This window comes from Microcebus murinus, chromosome 19 (genome assembly GCF_040939455.1).
Source record: "Microcebus murinus isolate Inina chromosome 19, M.murinus_Inina_mat1.0, whole genome shotgun sequence".
Lineage (NCBI taxonomy): Eukaryota > Metazoa > Chordata > Mammalia > Primates > Cheirogaleidae > Microcebus > Microcebus murinus.
In genome coordinates, this window is record NC_134122.1 from 1,501,523 (window position 1) to 1,514,969 (window position 13,447).

The following is a 13,447-nucleotide window of genomic DNA, read 5'->3' on the forward strand; positions in this document are numbered from 1 at the left end:
TACTGCAACAGACACCACTCCACACACCAACACTCGCTGCTCTCCCTGACGCTCAGGCAATTCCATCAGGCTTCCAAAAGAAAGTGCCCGCCCACCCCACCCCTGGCACCAGGACACAGGATTAGCGGAGGCCATGGGTGCAGACCCTGGTTGGGAAGAGAGCCCGAGGGCGGCCCCCAGAGTCACCAGGGCTAAGCTGTGTGTCAATGTGCCTCAGCGTCTCTGACTGAGCCCCACGTGCTCACCTGAGACACTGCCCACCTCTGAGGATGTCTAAGGGACGGGTTTGGATGACACCTGGCACTCGATCGGTGCCCAGTGGAGTTGGCTGGTACGAACACACTTCCCAGGTGGGGGCACCTGCACCCTCCGTCCTCAAGGTCACATGGAAGAGTCCAGATCCAAACTTTATTTCTTAAATATTCACCCGGCACAGGAGGCAGGCAGCCTGCGCCGGCAGGGCACGCTGGCATAAATTAAGGTTGCCGGGCCTCCCCCGGCGGGGCTGGCCCCGGCTCAGTCCCAGCCGAAGTCCTGGCCGGTCATCTGGTAGAACTTGCGGTTGAAGGGCCGGTAGAAGTCCTGCAGGTGCCGCACCACGGCCCGCGGCACGCGGGGGTGCGGCCGGCCCTTGGACTTGCCCAGGCAGCGCGGCCGCCCGCTGCCCTGCGCCTTCTTGAGGCAGGGGAAGCCCTTGGTGGCGTTGAAGTAGAAGTGCTTGTCCGTGACCACCCGCTTGAGGCCCAGGAAGTCCTGCACGCGGCCCACCTCTCCGGCTGGGTCGCTGACCAGGCGCTCGCCGCTGACGAACAGGAAGTGGGACAGGGGGAAGTAGCGCAGCCAGTTGTCCAGGTGCTGGGCGTACAGGCCGATGCGCACGGCGCTCCAGGCGGTGTCCACGGGGCCCAGGCCGCGGCGGAAGGCCAGCGCGCGGAAGCTGGGCAGCCCCGGGGTCTTGGAGAGCGTCTGGGCGTAGTCGGAGATGGCCCGGGTCACGGGGTTCCGCACCACCACGATCAGCTTCGTGTCCGGGGACATGCCGTGGATGCGGCGGGGGGCCTCGCGAGTCACGAAGTAACTGGGCGTCTTCTCCATGGTGATCTGCCCGTCCAGGCTGCGCGGCATCAGGCTGCTGGGGTCGGAGGGGGGAGAGGCGGCCTGAGCAGACGCGGCCCCTCCACACCTGACGGTCCCCAGGGGCCTTGCCCCGCGAGCCCAGGCCGCCCGGGGGTAGGCAGGGAGGGCAGGGCTGTCCTTTCGTTGCTGCTATGTGAGGGTCGTGGGGTGGGGCCACATGCTCTTCTCTCCACCAACCATCCCAGCAACCGTCCCTGCACAAGGAACGGTCAGCATCCCTCAGATGCTGGCCGTCGGCACCCAGCAGAGCCACCCCTCCCGGGCGGGGCTAGACTGCACCCCAACCCTGACACTCTCACCCAGACCCAGGAGCCCTGAGGCCGGCCCGCCTGGACTGGCCGCCCCACAAGCTTCTACACTGTAATTACTGGAGGTCACCTTTTCGCTCAGTGGCTGACAGCGTCCCCAAATTAGGCCATCGGTTATTGACAAGTGTCCTGACAAACTAGCCCTCGCTCTCCCTTCCCCTGAATTTAATTACCCCCTCTCTGGCTTCAATTGCAGCCCTGCTAGTTCTCACCAGCCTGGGCCCAGGCTCAGAAGGCCATCAGCAGAGCCCAGCACGTTTGAGAAAAGTGAGTGGCGTGGCTGCACCTGGCCTGGGGACCTTTCCCGAGACCCTGGGCCGCTGGGTGCCAGGCTGAGGGTGCCAGGCTCATGCACTTCTGAAATGCCTCCTGTTCTGACCCAGGGGAGGAGGGCGCTGACCCAGTCCCAAGGTTCAGGGGGAGGTGGCTGACCGCAGCCCCTTGACCGCCCCAAACCTGGGGAAGCCGGTCCTGAGCGCCTGCCGGGGCAGGCCCAGGCACCCAAGCCATGTCCCCAGGCAGCACCTGCCAGCCAGGTCATGCAGGGCGAGGTCGGGCGGGGCCGGGCAGGGTGGGGCAGCTGAGCAAATAGCTCGGGGAGGGCTGGGAACTGGGTCAATAGAGACAGAGGCTGTGGGGACCTGTGCTAGGGAGGGGATGTCTCTGCCCCGCCATGCCTGGCCCTGCCCCGCACTGCCTCCTGTGCTCCTAGGGGTTGGGAGGTTGACCTAAGTGGCCCCCAGACTCTGTCTGCAGGAGGCAGGGCCTGAGTCTCCTTTTCCTGCTCAACCCCCTGAGAAAACTCAGGTCAGGCCACACACAGGTGCACAGACCCACACGCTGGGGTGCTCTGCTCGCCAAGAATGCAAGGCTCCCCTGGCACCACCATGAGCTCGGCAGCGTTGGGGTGGGCAGCACAGGGGCCTCCCAGCCCTCCAAACAAGGCCTTGGGCAGAGCTGGTCCACAGAAGTCCTGGGGACAAGCCTGTCTCCTCCGTCGTGGTGACAGTGAGATGGAGTGCCCTCCACCCCACCCACCGCCCTATTTCGTAGGCAGGCACCCAGGCTGAGGTTCATCGAGGGAGCAGGAAGTGCCGAGGGGGACCCTGGCTCTGTCCTCCCGCCCCTGCAGTGGCTACAGAGGGCTGCAGGGGCCAACCTCCTTCTGGCCCACCTGGAAGGGAGGTGTCTGCTCAGCTGCTGCTCCCAGCGCCCCTGCACCCCACACCCTCCCTCTCATAGCCAGGAGCCACGTGGGAACAGCTCGCAGCCACCTGGGGATGAATTCAAAGGCCGTGGGTAGCATCGGCACCAAGGTCTAAGGCTCAGGGCTGCAGCCTGGTGCAGCCGGCTCAGGCCCCCCCCTTTCCCCGGGAAGAAGTCATAAGAAGGGGATCCCCCCCACCTTGCTGCATAGATCCCTTGGGCCCCTCCCAGGGAAGGACTAGCCCCGGCCCTCCCGTCCTCGCTCTGGCGCTGACCCCAGGAGCCCATGCTCCCTGCTTTCCCAAACTGGACACGTCTGACTCTGAAGACCCCCTCGCTCCTGCAAATGCCCCCCCATGCTTCTTCTCCAGGGAAGCCAGAGCTCCAGGGGGTAAGACGTTCCCAGGCCCCCACAGAGGAAGGCCACAGGAACACGGAGGCAGAACAAGGACTTTGGAGGCCCACTCTCACACAAACCAGCTGTGAGATCTGAGATCCTCGGGATCAATGACTTGCCCTCCCCCAGGCCTCAGAAGTCTGTCCCAGCCGCCATGGAGGGTGGGGGAGCTCTGGGAGTGAGGGTGAAGGGCAGGACTCTGACCCCCGCAGGCAAGCATCTGACAAGCTGCTCCCTGGACCCTCCCTCCCTCCCGCAGAGCAGAGCCCACCTCATCTGGTCTGCATTTCCCTGCAGCTTCCAGCCAGCCAGGGCTAACTCCAGGCCCTGACCTGGCCTGTGCCCATCAGGCGGGCCTGGGAACCCGAGGAAACCAGTTATGCTCCTACCTGATGCCAGAGAGCGCTGGGGCTCACAAGCCAGCCACGGAGCCTCTCCCCAGGATCAAGTGGGAGCGACTCCCCGCAGCCACTGCTCTTACAGCCCCTTCCCTCCCACATCCCTGTCACCTCTTCTTACTTTCCCAAAATATTATGGCCAAAGTGTAGTCCCCACCTGCCCCAGACAGACGCCCCTCCCAGCTCAAAGCCTTGGCGGGGAGGTGTGACCCCATCACCTGGCAAACAGAAGGTGCCAGTGAGTGAGTGAACAGATGAACAAATGCTGAGTTTGGGGGTACTCAGGAGCGACTGACACTTCAGATTAATGGGGCAGGGGCCAAGGAAGCAGACCCTCCCAATCCTCTGCACCCACCCCTCCCCCCAATGTCCCTCCCCCTCCCCATGGGGGTCTTAAAATGAGGAAGAAAGAGTCTCTCCCAGGGCTACAGTCTCCTGAACACCCCCCACTCCCATCCTGGGCATCAGTGTCCCCCAGAGCCCCTCCCAGGGCTGAGGATCTGGCCCCCAGTCTGGGCGTGGCCCCATTCTCCCCAGACCCTGGGCCAGAGCCCTCAGGAGTCTCGCTCTTCCGGAACCTTCCAGGGCTAAACCCAGCCGGGTTGCTCTGGGGTGGGTAGTGGCTCTGAAGTTTGCCCCCCAGTTAGCTCCGTGTCCTCAACCCTCTCCCCTCTCCCCTCTCCCCTTTCGCTGCTTCTCCCCCCTTCCTTAGAGCTGCAGGGATGAGGGCTTCGAGAGAGCCCCGATGCAGTCTGGGAGGGGCCGGGGGTCTCTCCCGGGAGCCTGAGCTGAGGATGGCCGCATTCGGCCAGGCGTCCAGGATGGCCCCGTCTTCCCTGCATCACCACCTGGCTTCCCTGGACCCCGACAGCACAACCCCTCAAAGCTCAGGAGCCAGCCCACCTTCTCCCCGACGCCCCGCCCTGCCTGCCCTCCAAACCCAAGAGTAGTTTTAATGTGAAGAGCAAAGTTAACAGATGGGGCTGGGGAGGGCAGAGGACGAGGATCTGGGAACAGAAGCTGGTGCACCTGGAGCCAAGAGCCTGGGTCCTGCCCCTGCCCCCCAGCACTGATTCCCCAGGGGACTCTAGGGAGGGGCTCTGAGCTTGGGGATGACCAGCCACCAGGACGGGCTGCCTTAGTGGGGGCTAGGTCCCCCCCACATTCCACCTGGGCACCCCAAGTCCCTCCTGGGCTGGGGGTAGGGCGGCCACAGAGCCTCATGCTTGAGGCTGGAGCCTGAACCTCCGCCCTCGGGCCCCCACTTAGAGGTGGCTTCCTCCTCTCTAGGGCCTGGTCTTTCTCCAGACTCTGGGGACCATGAAGAAGGTTGCTCTGCCCAGGGCCGGGAGTTTGGGGGAGGCTGCAGGGAACCTGGAGGCCCCTCCGAGGGTAACTAGCCAGCGGTCAGATGGGCAGACACGCCAGAGCGACCCGGCGGGGAGGCGACTGAGCATTTCTAACGCTCCCAAGTAATCCCACCGGCTTGAAACTACTTTCCGGCTGGATCGCACCCCCTCGCCCAATCTTGCTGGGTCACTCGGAAGACCCGAACCAGGGCTTTCCCCGGAGTTTCCAAAGTTTCTGGGACCCTCCCCCCAAGCTAGGTACCACTCCTCCTTTCGGAGCTGCGTCCTTGGGGTCCGGCCGGGAGACCTCGCTCCTTTGCGCACCCAGTGAGACCTCGTCGCGTACGACGCCCTCCCTGGAAGGCACGGCCAGGCACACCAAAGCCGCGGGGCGGGTGGCCGGGCGCTCACCGGTACCAGGCGAGGCCGCGCTCGTAGCATCTGTCGAAGAAGTGGGGCTCGGAGCCGAGCGCGCGGACGTCGGGGTGCAGCCGCAGGAACTCGAGCAGCGCGCGCGTGCCGCCCTTCTTCACGCCCACGATGAGCGCCTGCGGGAAGCGCCGGCGGCCCGGGCCGCTGGCCACTGGCAGACCCGGCGCTCCCGGGAGGCGGGCGGCGCGGGGCGGCTCGGTGGGCGCCGGGGCCGGCGCGGGGAAGCGGGCGGCCGGAGGGCAGCGGCCCGGGAGGGCGCAGAGGCAGTAGGCGCCGAGCACCAGAGCCACGAGCAGCAGCTGCGCGCGGGGCGCCCGCAGTGCGGCCCCCTGCCCGGTCCCCGCGCTCTGGCCGTCCCCGGCCCCGCCGCCCAGGCCACCGCTACCTGCCATGGGGTCGCGCCGCGCCCTGGCCCGGGAGCGGGGGCCGCAGGCGGGAGCGCATGCCGGCCAGCGCCGCGCTCAGCCCGCGGGCGCCCAGCTTCTGCTCCGCGCCCCGCTGCCCCGGTGCCTGGGAGTGGTGGGGGGCGGGGCCGGGGCGGGGCGGGGGCGGGGCGGGGGCGTCCCGCCCCTTCTGGGACACCGCCGGGACTGGGACACCGGACACCCCGGCACCGGCCGACACCTGGGCGCGACTCGGAGCCGGGGCTCCTGCGCCGAGACCCTGGGCCCCGGTTCGCTCCGCTCCGGCGTCTTCGCCCCTAGCGGGGAGGACGCAGCGGCGCCGGCAGATCGGAACACAGGGCAGTGACAGGGCGGCGCGGGGCCCAGGACCCGCTCTTAGAAGGCCGGTCCCCGCCGCTCTGGAACATGGGCGGCAGGTGCGCGGGCCGAGCCCGGGTCTCCAGGAGTGGGAGCCGCATCGCCCGGTGGACCGAAGAAGCGCGTCGACCCGGGCGCCCCGCCTGGAAAGGGAGAAGGAGGCCGGGCCAGCACCCTAGTGCGCAGAGGGGGCTCCCAGAACGTGGGGGAGGGAGTGTGCGGCGGGGAATGGGGGGCCTTGCACTCCCGGCCGACCGTCGGCCTGGCGATTCATCAGGGTCGCAGCCCTGCCTGCTGGGGAGGGCGAGGCAGCTCCAGTTACCGTTTAGAGCCGCGGAAACGGGCTCAGAGAAGACAGCCGTCCTTCCCAGGGGCGCGGCGGAGAGCTGAGTCCCCTGGCCCTGTCTAGGAGTCACACCTCCTGCCCAGCCTGGTCCACCTGCCTTCCCCTGGGATGTGGGTGACCACGTGGCTCTCACTGGAGGTGTGCGGATTGGAGGAAACCTGTGCTTCGGGGAGGACAGGTGCTCAGCTCCCGCCCTGGGAGCTCCCCCAAAGGGTGTGAGAGTCCCCAGCTGTGGGACCCGCTGGGCGCTGGACACTCTGCAGCAGCTTCATCCCCGCAAGGTTCACAGACGAATCCTGGCAGAGCCTGTGCAGAAGGCAGAGGAGGCCAGCCTGAGCTCGGAGAGGGTGAGCAACTTGCGCGGCCCGGGGTAGAGGTGGAATCGGACCCCGTCCTCTCTCTGCCTCTGCCCCAGCCTTCCCGGCTGCAGGGTGGGTGCCAGGCGGGCACGGGCTCCGCGCAGATGCCCGGCCTCTTTCCAGCCAATGGCGTGAAGCCTCTAGTCCTGGGCTCTGCTCCTTGACGAGCAGTTCCTGGGCCTCACGGCATGCGGGCCAGTCCTAGCAGCCTGGGCAGGCTGTTGGTACAGCACCGTCCGGAGAGCGTGCCGGCACAGGCAGGGCCGTGGGAAGTTCTTCTTCTGGTCTAGCTGAAAATGGGATTTGTTCCAGACAAGCTGGCTCTCCTTAGAACTGTCCTGGGGAGGGTGCCACCCACCCTGCAGCACCCACCAGTCTCAGCAGTCTCTGTTCAGGACTGCAAATTCCAGTGTTTACTCCCTGGTGGCCCCTGCACCTCCCTGCCCAGCACCAATACAGTCGTTCCCACCTCCTGGCTTTTGCTCTGCCGTCCCCTACTGAGTGACTTTGCCTCAGCCCCTGACCTGCTGAGGGACAGAGGACCCTCCAGGAGGCCGTCAGGGTGCAGACCAGACCACGCTGGGGCAGGGCAAGTGAGGTCCAGGGACAAGGCGTCTGCGTGCAGAGCTCCACTGGAAGCTGGCCCCCTGCCTCCCCCCTCCATGTCCCCTCCGGTGAGGGGCGCTGCGGCCGGACTCCGGGCTGTTTGCTCACCAGTGTATCTCAGCACCTGACCCGGAGCTTGGCACCCCATAGGCGCTCAATAAATGCTGGTCGGTGGAAGGCTACAAATGGGAGGAGGCGTCGTGCAAGGCTGCCTGGAGGTGACGGTTAGTTGGGGAGGAGGAGACCAGCCTCCCAGCAGGGAGCGCCTGGAGGGCAGGACCTGGAGCCCATCCCTGGGGTGGGGGCTGAGGCTGGTTCCAGCCCCACCTCCCCTGGCCACTTGGCCTCAGGCTCTTCCCAGCCCTGCACCGCTGTCCCTTCTTTGTAAAACAGAGACCTCCATGCTGACCCTGAAGTCCTTCTGGTAGCAGCTTTACTGAGACGTAATTCACTGACCGTACAACTCAGCCGCTTGACGTGTGTGAGCCAGTGGTCTCCAGTTTGTTCACCATGTTGTGCAGCCATCGCCACCACCAATTTCAGAACAGTTTCATCACCCCAAAAAGAAATCCCAGACCCCTTAAGCAGTCACTCCCCCTTCTCCCCTCCCCCCCAGCCCCTGGCAACCACCAAGCGACGTCCTGTCTCTGTGGATTTGCCTGCTCTGGGCATGCTGCAGAAATGCAGTCGCAGGACACTGGTCCTTCTGTGTGTGGCTTCCCTCACCTAGCACGGTGTCTTCCCGGTTCATGCATGTCACGTGTGTGAGTGCATCATCCCTTGCTTATGGTGGCATCATGCTCCATTGCGTGGACAGCCCACATGTTGTTTATTCCTCGTCACTTGAGGGACATTGGGGCCATTCCCACTTTTCGGAAGTGCATTATGAATAATGCCGCCATGAACGTTCACGCATAATGTCCATGGGGACCTGTTTCATTTCTCTCAGGTGTGTACCTAGGAGTGGAATTGCCAGGTCATACAAGATTCCGTGTTTGACCCCTGATGAAGGTTAAAGGTGATGATTTCAGACCTTCCTCGCCGGGCTCCTTGCCCACAGGGTTGCGTCCTCCTCCCCTCCCCAGGTGTCTGGGCACTCATCTACCTGCCCCTGCCCTGCCTGCTCCCCAGGCCAGCCCCAGCTCCCTGCTGGCTCCTGCTTGACCTATGGATGGTGGATCCCCCTCTCTGGGTCACATGGTAGAAGAGAGACCAAGCCATGAGGACACAGGATGGGGGCTGTCCCTGTGCCCTGGGAGGGTCACCCGCCTCTGTCTGCTTCAGCCTCCTCTGCCCAGAAACAGGCATTGGCAAGTCCCTTCTGCCCAGCTGGGTCTCCCAGGGGCCCAGCAGTTTTGAGGGTCCTGCACGCCTGAGCTCCTCTGGGCCCCTGTCCGGGCAGGACAGCCAGGCAGGTGGTCTCTCTGTCCACCCGCCTTGCCCACCCTCAGACAAGCAGACACTCAGCACATGGAGCGAGGCCTGATGCAGTGGAGGGAGGGTGTGGGAGGGAAAAGGCCCAGTAAACACCACCCCTGGGGGAGACGACACGCAGAGCCAGAGCAGGAGGGGACAGAGAAGGGACGCGTCCCAGGGAACACAGGCGTGGTGGGGGCAGGGCCCAGCCTGGCCGCACACACCCATGACCAGCACCCCAGCCCTGTCTGCCCCTTCTCAGCCCGTAACTATCCCCTTGCGGTGGCTGAGACATCTGTCTGTCTCCCCCTGCCTGAGCTCTGCAGGGGCAGGGATGGGTTCAGGCTTGACCCCTTCTGTGGCTCCACGCCCGAGCATGGCGAGTGCTCATGAACGTTTGTTGCGTGACTGAGTGACTGACAGTGTGTGTATGTGCATGCGTGTGGGACTGAGAGTGTCTGCGTGTCCCTCACCCACACCCCTCTCTGCCTCTTTCCCAGTCTTCCCGTGCCCAGGGTGGGCACCCCCAGCCCAGGCACCCCCCCAGCAGCAGGGCATGGCACGAGAGCAGCCACCCCACTCCGGAAAGTGGTTAATAACACCCTGTTCCCTCCCTCCGTGGGGGGCAGCTGTGGGAGATTCCACACACGCAGGAACTCCGGGAACTCCCTCCCTCCCCAGGCCGGCTCCCACAGCCTGCTGGATTCCATTCGGAGCCTGCAAGTAGAGGGGGGCCTGTGGCCAGAGGGCGGGCCCAGCTGTCCTTGATTTCCGGGGTTTTTTTTCCACTTCAGATGCCTGATTTGCCGGAGCACACAGAGGATGTGGTTCCCTCCCAAGGAGGGGCCCCTGCGAAATGCCCACCCCCAGGGTCCGCAGGGCCAGCCCGTGGCTGGGGGCAAGGCTGCCAGCAAGGCTCTGGGGTCTTAGGGGCTGAATCGAGCCCGGCTCTGCCCCCCTGGCAGGTGACTGGGCAGCCCCCTCCGCACCTTCCCACTTTATGGAGCAAAGGTGATATTAACTCCCGCCTCTGAGTGCCCCATCCTAAGTGCCCCGTGACTGTTCCTCATGATAAGGGGGCAGAGGACATGTAACAGTAACCCCAGTACAAGAAGAGGCGCCCTGAATCTGCTCCCTCCTTGAGGGACCTGAGCACCTCATAATTCCGTCTTCCTTACGGACAAGGGGTGGGGGAAGTTTCCCTGGCCTCACAGTGGCAGGCCATGGCCAGACCCGGGACATCTGGTTCCTGGTGACCTGGGGCCACTAACAGAGAAAGGTCCTGGGGCTGCCCGGGGTTTGCCAGGGCAGCTCAGATCCCCAGTGTCAGGAGGGACAGGGGAAAACCTTCCCTTGGGCAGGAGTAGAGAGGAGTGAGGGCCGCAGGGTTTGCCGGGAGAAGCCCAGCCCCTCTCCGCAGAGGGGTGGCCCCAGCCTACTCCCAGCCACCTGCCCTGCCTTCCCTTGGGTGTTCCTGGAGGGATCAGCACAGAGGGCCGTTTGCGACTGGTCCCTGCTTGTCCGGGGCAGGGAGCCAGGTCTCCAGGATACACAGCTGGGCCCTGCAAATTGCTACAGGCCCACCAGCCCCAGCTCAATTCATAACAGTGTAGCAATCCTTTGTCCAGGCCTTTATCCCCAAGGAGGGTCTGAAGAGGGATGCCAGAGGGTCACACAGAGCCTGGGCTCCCCCATCCCCACCTTCTTAGCCTCAAGCCAGGCCTTGGCATGGAAGCCCTGCAGTCTCAAGGGGAGGGCAGGGCGTCATCCAAGTGGCCCCACCTCAGGCCACTGGGGCTCTGTGGCCAGGTTTGTCCAGCCATGCCCTGTCTGTGATCCCCACGGCTGGAAGGTGACCATGAACACCTGGACACAGGCTCAGGAGGCCCATGCTCTGCAAAAGGCACAGGACATACGGGCCTGTCCCTGACACTGCGTGGGTGTGCACATCCTGAGTGCGGGTGTGAGCACAGGGGGAAGGGGGTGCAGAAGTCCAGGCCCCGGTCACCTCCCCCCCCATGTGGAAAGCCCCTAGTGAATCTCCCCACACAGCAATGTCACGGCCAGAAAGCCCACTCTGAAGAGCAAGTCCAGCCTGGCCAGGAGACAGGACCCCCAGGCTAGGCCCCCCTCCATCCGTGCTCACCTCCAGGGCAAGTGCCCACCCCCAGCTGCCCAGACAGGTGCATGGCCAGTCTTGTTGGGTTTGGTGCTCAGGAAGACCCCAAGCCTGGGGCAGCTGCCTCCCCCACCCCCACCAGGCCCCTCCTAAGCCTCAGGAACTCCAGCTCGACCCCCACCCCTTTCTCAGAAAACAATGACTCCACCCCTTGTCCCCCACACTGGTCATTGCTGTCCTTTCTCTGGCTCCAATTGCCCTGCCCTCCCCCCGGCCCTGGACACACACCAGGGGCTGCCGGCCCCTGAGTCACAGGGTCCAGCAAAGAACTGCACTCCCAGACTGAGAACAAAGAGCCACTGGAGTTGAGGTGGGACAGGGAGCCCAGGGCCACCAGGCTGACTCCAGGGACAGGAGCAGACCACACAGGCCCTGGCACCCTACCCATCTATCCCTGACCAGCCTCTCCTCCCAGTCTCCTGCAACGGAGAGTAGCTTCTCGACCTCCTGGTTGGAGATGAAACATGGTAAGACAGGAAACAGGGGCTGAACCATGGAGAATCTCCACAGTTTTACAAGGAGACAGGCGCTGGGGGCTGGAGAGGGGCTGGAAGTGGGGGAGGTTTATGCACAGATCACCCTTAGCCCCCCTCCCCCCTCCCCCCGCCCCTGGCCCCGCACCAACTGTCTTCCCCGGGCTCAGCTGACCACAGCCCTAGTGCCCAGGACCAGGACAGGGTGAAAGGTGGTCCTGGGGTCAGACCATGCGCGTGCTCGTGCAGATGCGGAGCACACACACACCTGGCGCCCACCCTGCATCGCGCAACCCCCTGCAGAAGGAGAGGGCAGTAGGCCGTGCGGTGCAATGAGCATTTGCTCATCTGCTGCTACTGCACGAGGCTTCTCTCCGGGCTGTGCGTTTGAGGAACAGGATGAAATGCTGCGCTGCAGCCGATGGCCTTGAGGCCTCTTTGACCTGGGATGGGGTGAGACCCCTGAGCATAAAGGATGGTCGCCCAGGGCCCCTGCAGGGGTGGGGGCAAGGAGAGAGTCCCTGGAGCAGACCCACCAGGAAATGCTTCTAGAAGGATACCGACAGGTGGCGAGAGGATGAGGAAGAAGAAGAAAGAAGAAAACGCCAGGAACACAAGGATCTGTTTCTATACCCGAGTCTGCTTTGCCTAGAGGGCAGGTGCGGGGTTTGGGTGCAGGGCGCGGGGCGTAAGCAAAACGTAATTATGATAAGCATCAGGGATCTCCTTTCCGGAGTAGGAAATCAAGCTGGATGTGGGGTGGCCGGCGGACAGCGCGTGCAGGGACCGTGGGAGCCACCACCGAGGGGACTTATTTAATGTCTGGTCTGCCTATTATTTTGCAAAGATGACTGGTTGGGGAGCAGCCAGGCGCTGCCTCGGTTGTGGGGAGCGACGTGGGCAGACGGGGAGGCCCAGAGGGCCGGGCTCGGCTGGTCTGGCGTCTGCTTCCGCCCGCGCCCCGCCACGCCGGCGTCGCCCGTCCCACCTGCCCCCAGCCCTGCCTCGGTCGCGCTGGCTCGGGAGGGGCACCCGGGCCTCGACTGCTCTCGCTGCGTCGTCACTCGCGAAGCTCAGCAAACGGGTCCCCCCGCCAGCAGCCTGGGACGCTGGGGGACTCAGCCTGTTGGGTGCGGGGTGCGTGCGGGGCGCGGGTGGTGCGGGGACCCCGCCGTGTCGTCGGAGCCGCGGCGCCCCCGGCGGCGTCTCGGAGAACTGCAGCGCCGCTCCGCGCCTGCGCACTCGCCCGCCCCGGGCCCCTGGCAGCGCGGGGCGAGCGCGCCCCCTGCTGGCCCGTGCTGCACGCGGCCGCTGCGCCGGGCCCGGGAGGTGGCCTTGATGGCGGCCAGCTTGGAAGCCGGTCATCGCGCTGGGCCTCGGCGTGGGCGGCACAGTGGCCTCGCCTGGCTTGACAGTGACCTTCGCCCACCCCTCCGCCGGCCCCGCCCACCTGCCCGCCCGCCCCTGGCAGGGAGGTTCCTGAGGCAGGCCACTGGCGCACCAGGGTCACGGCTATCCCTGGCACTTGTCACTCAGGGGAAAGAAAAGCTGGGTGAGCAAAAGTCCAAAGCATTATCGGTTCACTCATTATGCAAATGTTTACTGCGCTGGGCGGCTGCTGGGTTCCACGGTGTCCCAGAGGCAGATTTCTTCTTTCTCCCACCTGCCCCTCCCCCGGGCTGACGTGCCCTGCCCTGCCCTGCCCTGCCCAGGCCTGGCCGCTGCTGTTGGCTATTCCCAGAGCACCCAGAGCTGCTGCGCCTGAACGGGCACTTGGCTAGCAAGCAGGTGCCCTGGGGGCTCCACCAGGCAAGGAAGGGGGCACCGCAGGGAGAGAGGGGCTGCACTCTAGAGTCTTGTTTCTCAATGGGGAACCGGGGTGGCAGGCCAGAGGCTGTGGCAACCCAGCAAGGGGGGGGGTGATCTGTGATTGAGACACTCCAGAGCTGGAGATACCATCCCCCTCTCCTTCCATCCCCTGGAGGATGGACCCTGCCCACAGCCACCCATCTCTGGGCTCCCCATGTGAGGAGCCTCGGGGTCCTGGGGCCCACCCCAATCTCCCCACCTCCCTAAGAAC

At 65.0% G+C, this 13,447-nt stretch overlaps 1 protein-coding gene across 2 annotated transcripts; it reads right to left on the reverse strand.

The window, feature by feature from the left end:
- Positions 1-394: 394 nt before the first annotated feature.
- HS3ST6 (heparan sulfate-glucosamine 3-sulfotransferase 6) lies at positions 395-5,739 on the reverse strand. 2 transcript variants are annotated; one of them, XM_075994867.1, is made up of 2 exons: positions 5,207-5,739; positions 395-1,129 (listed from the first exon to the last, which is right to left on the reverse strand). In XM_075994867.1, exons 1-2 carry the CDS (start codon positions 5,617-5,619, stop codon positions 517-519), a joined length of 1,026 nt encoding a protein of 341 aa, XP_075850982.1. In that variant the 5' UTR covers positions 5,620-5,739; the 3' UTR covers positions 395-516. The 2 variants fall into 2 exon arrangements, with proteins under 2 accessions (XP_075850982.1, XP_012598972.2); XM_012743518.2 differs by having other exon boundaries at positions 395-1,132.
- Positions 5,740-13,447: the final 7,708 nt, after the last annotated feature.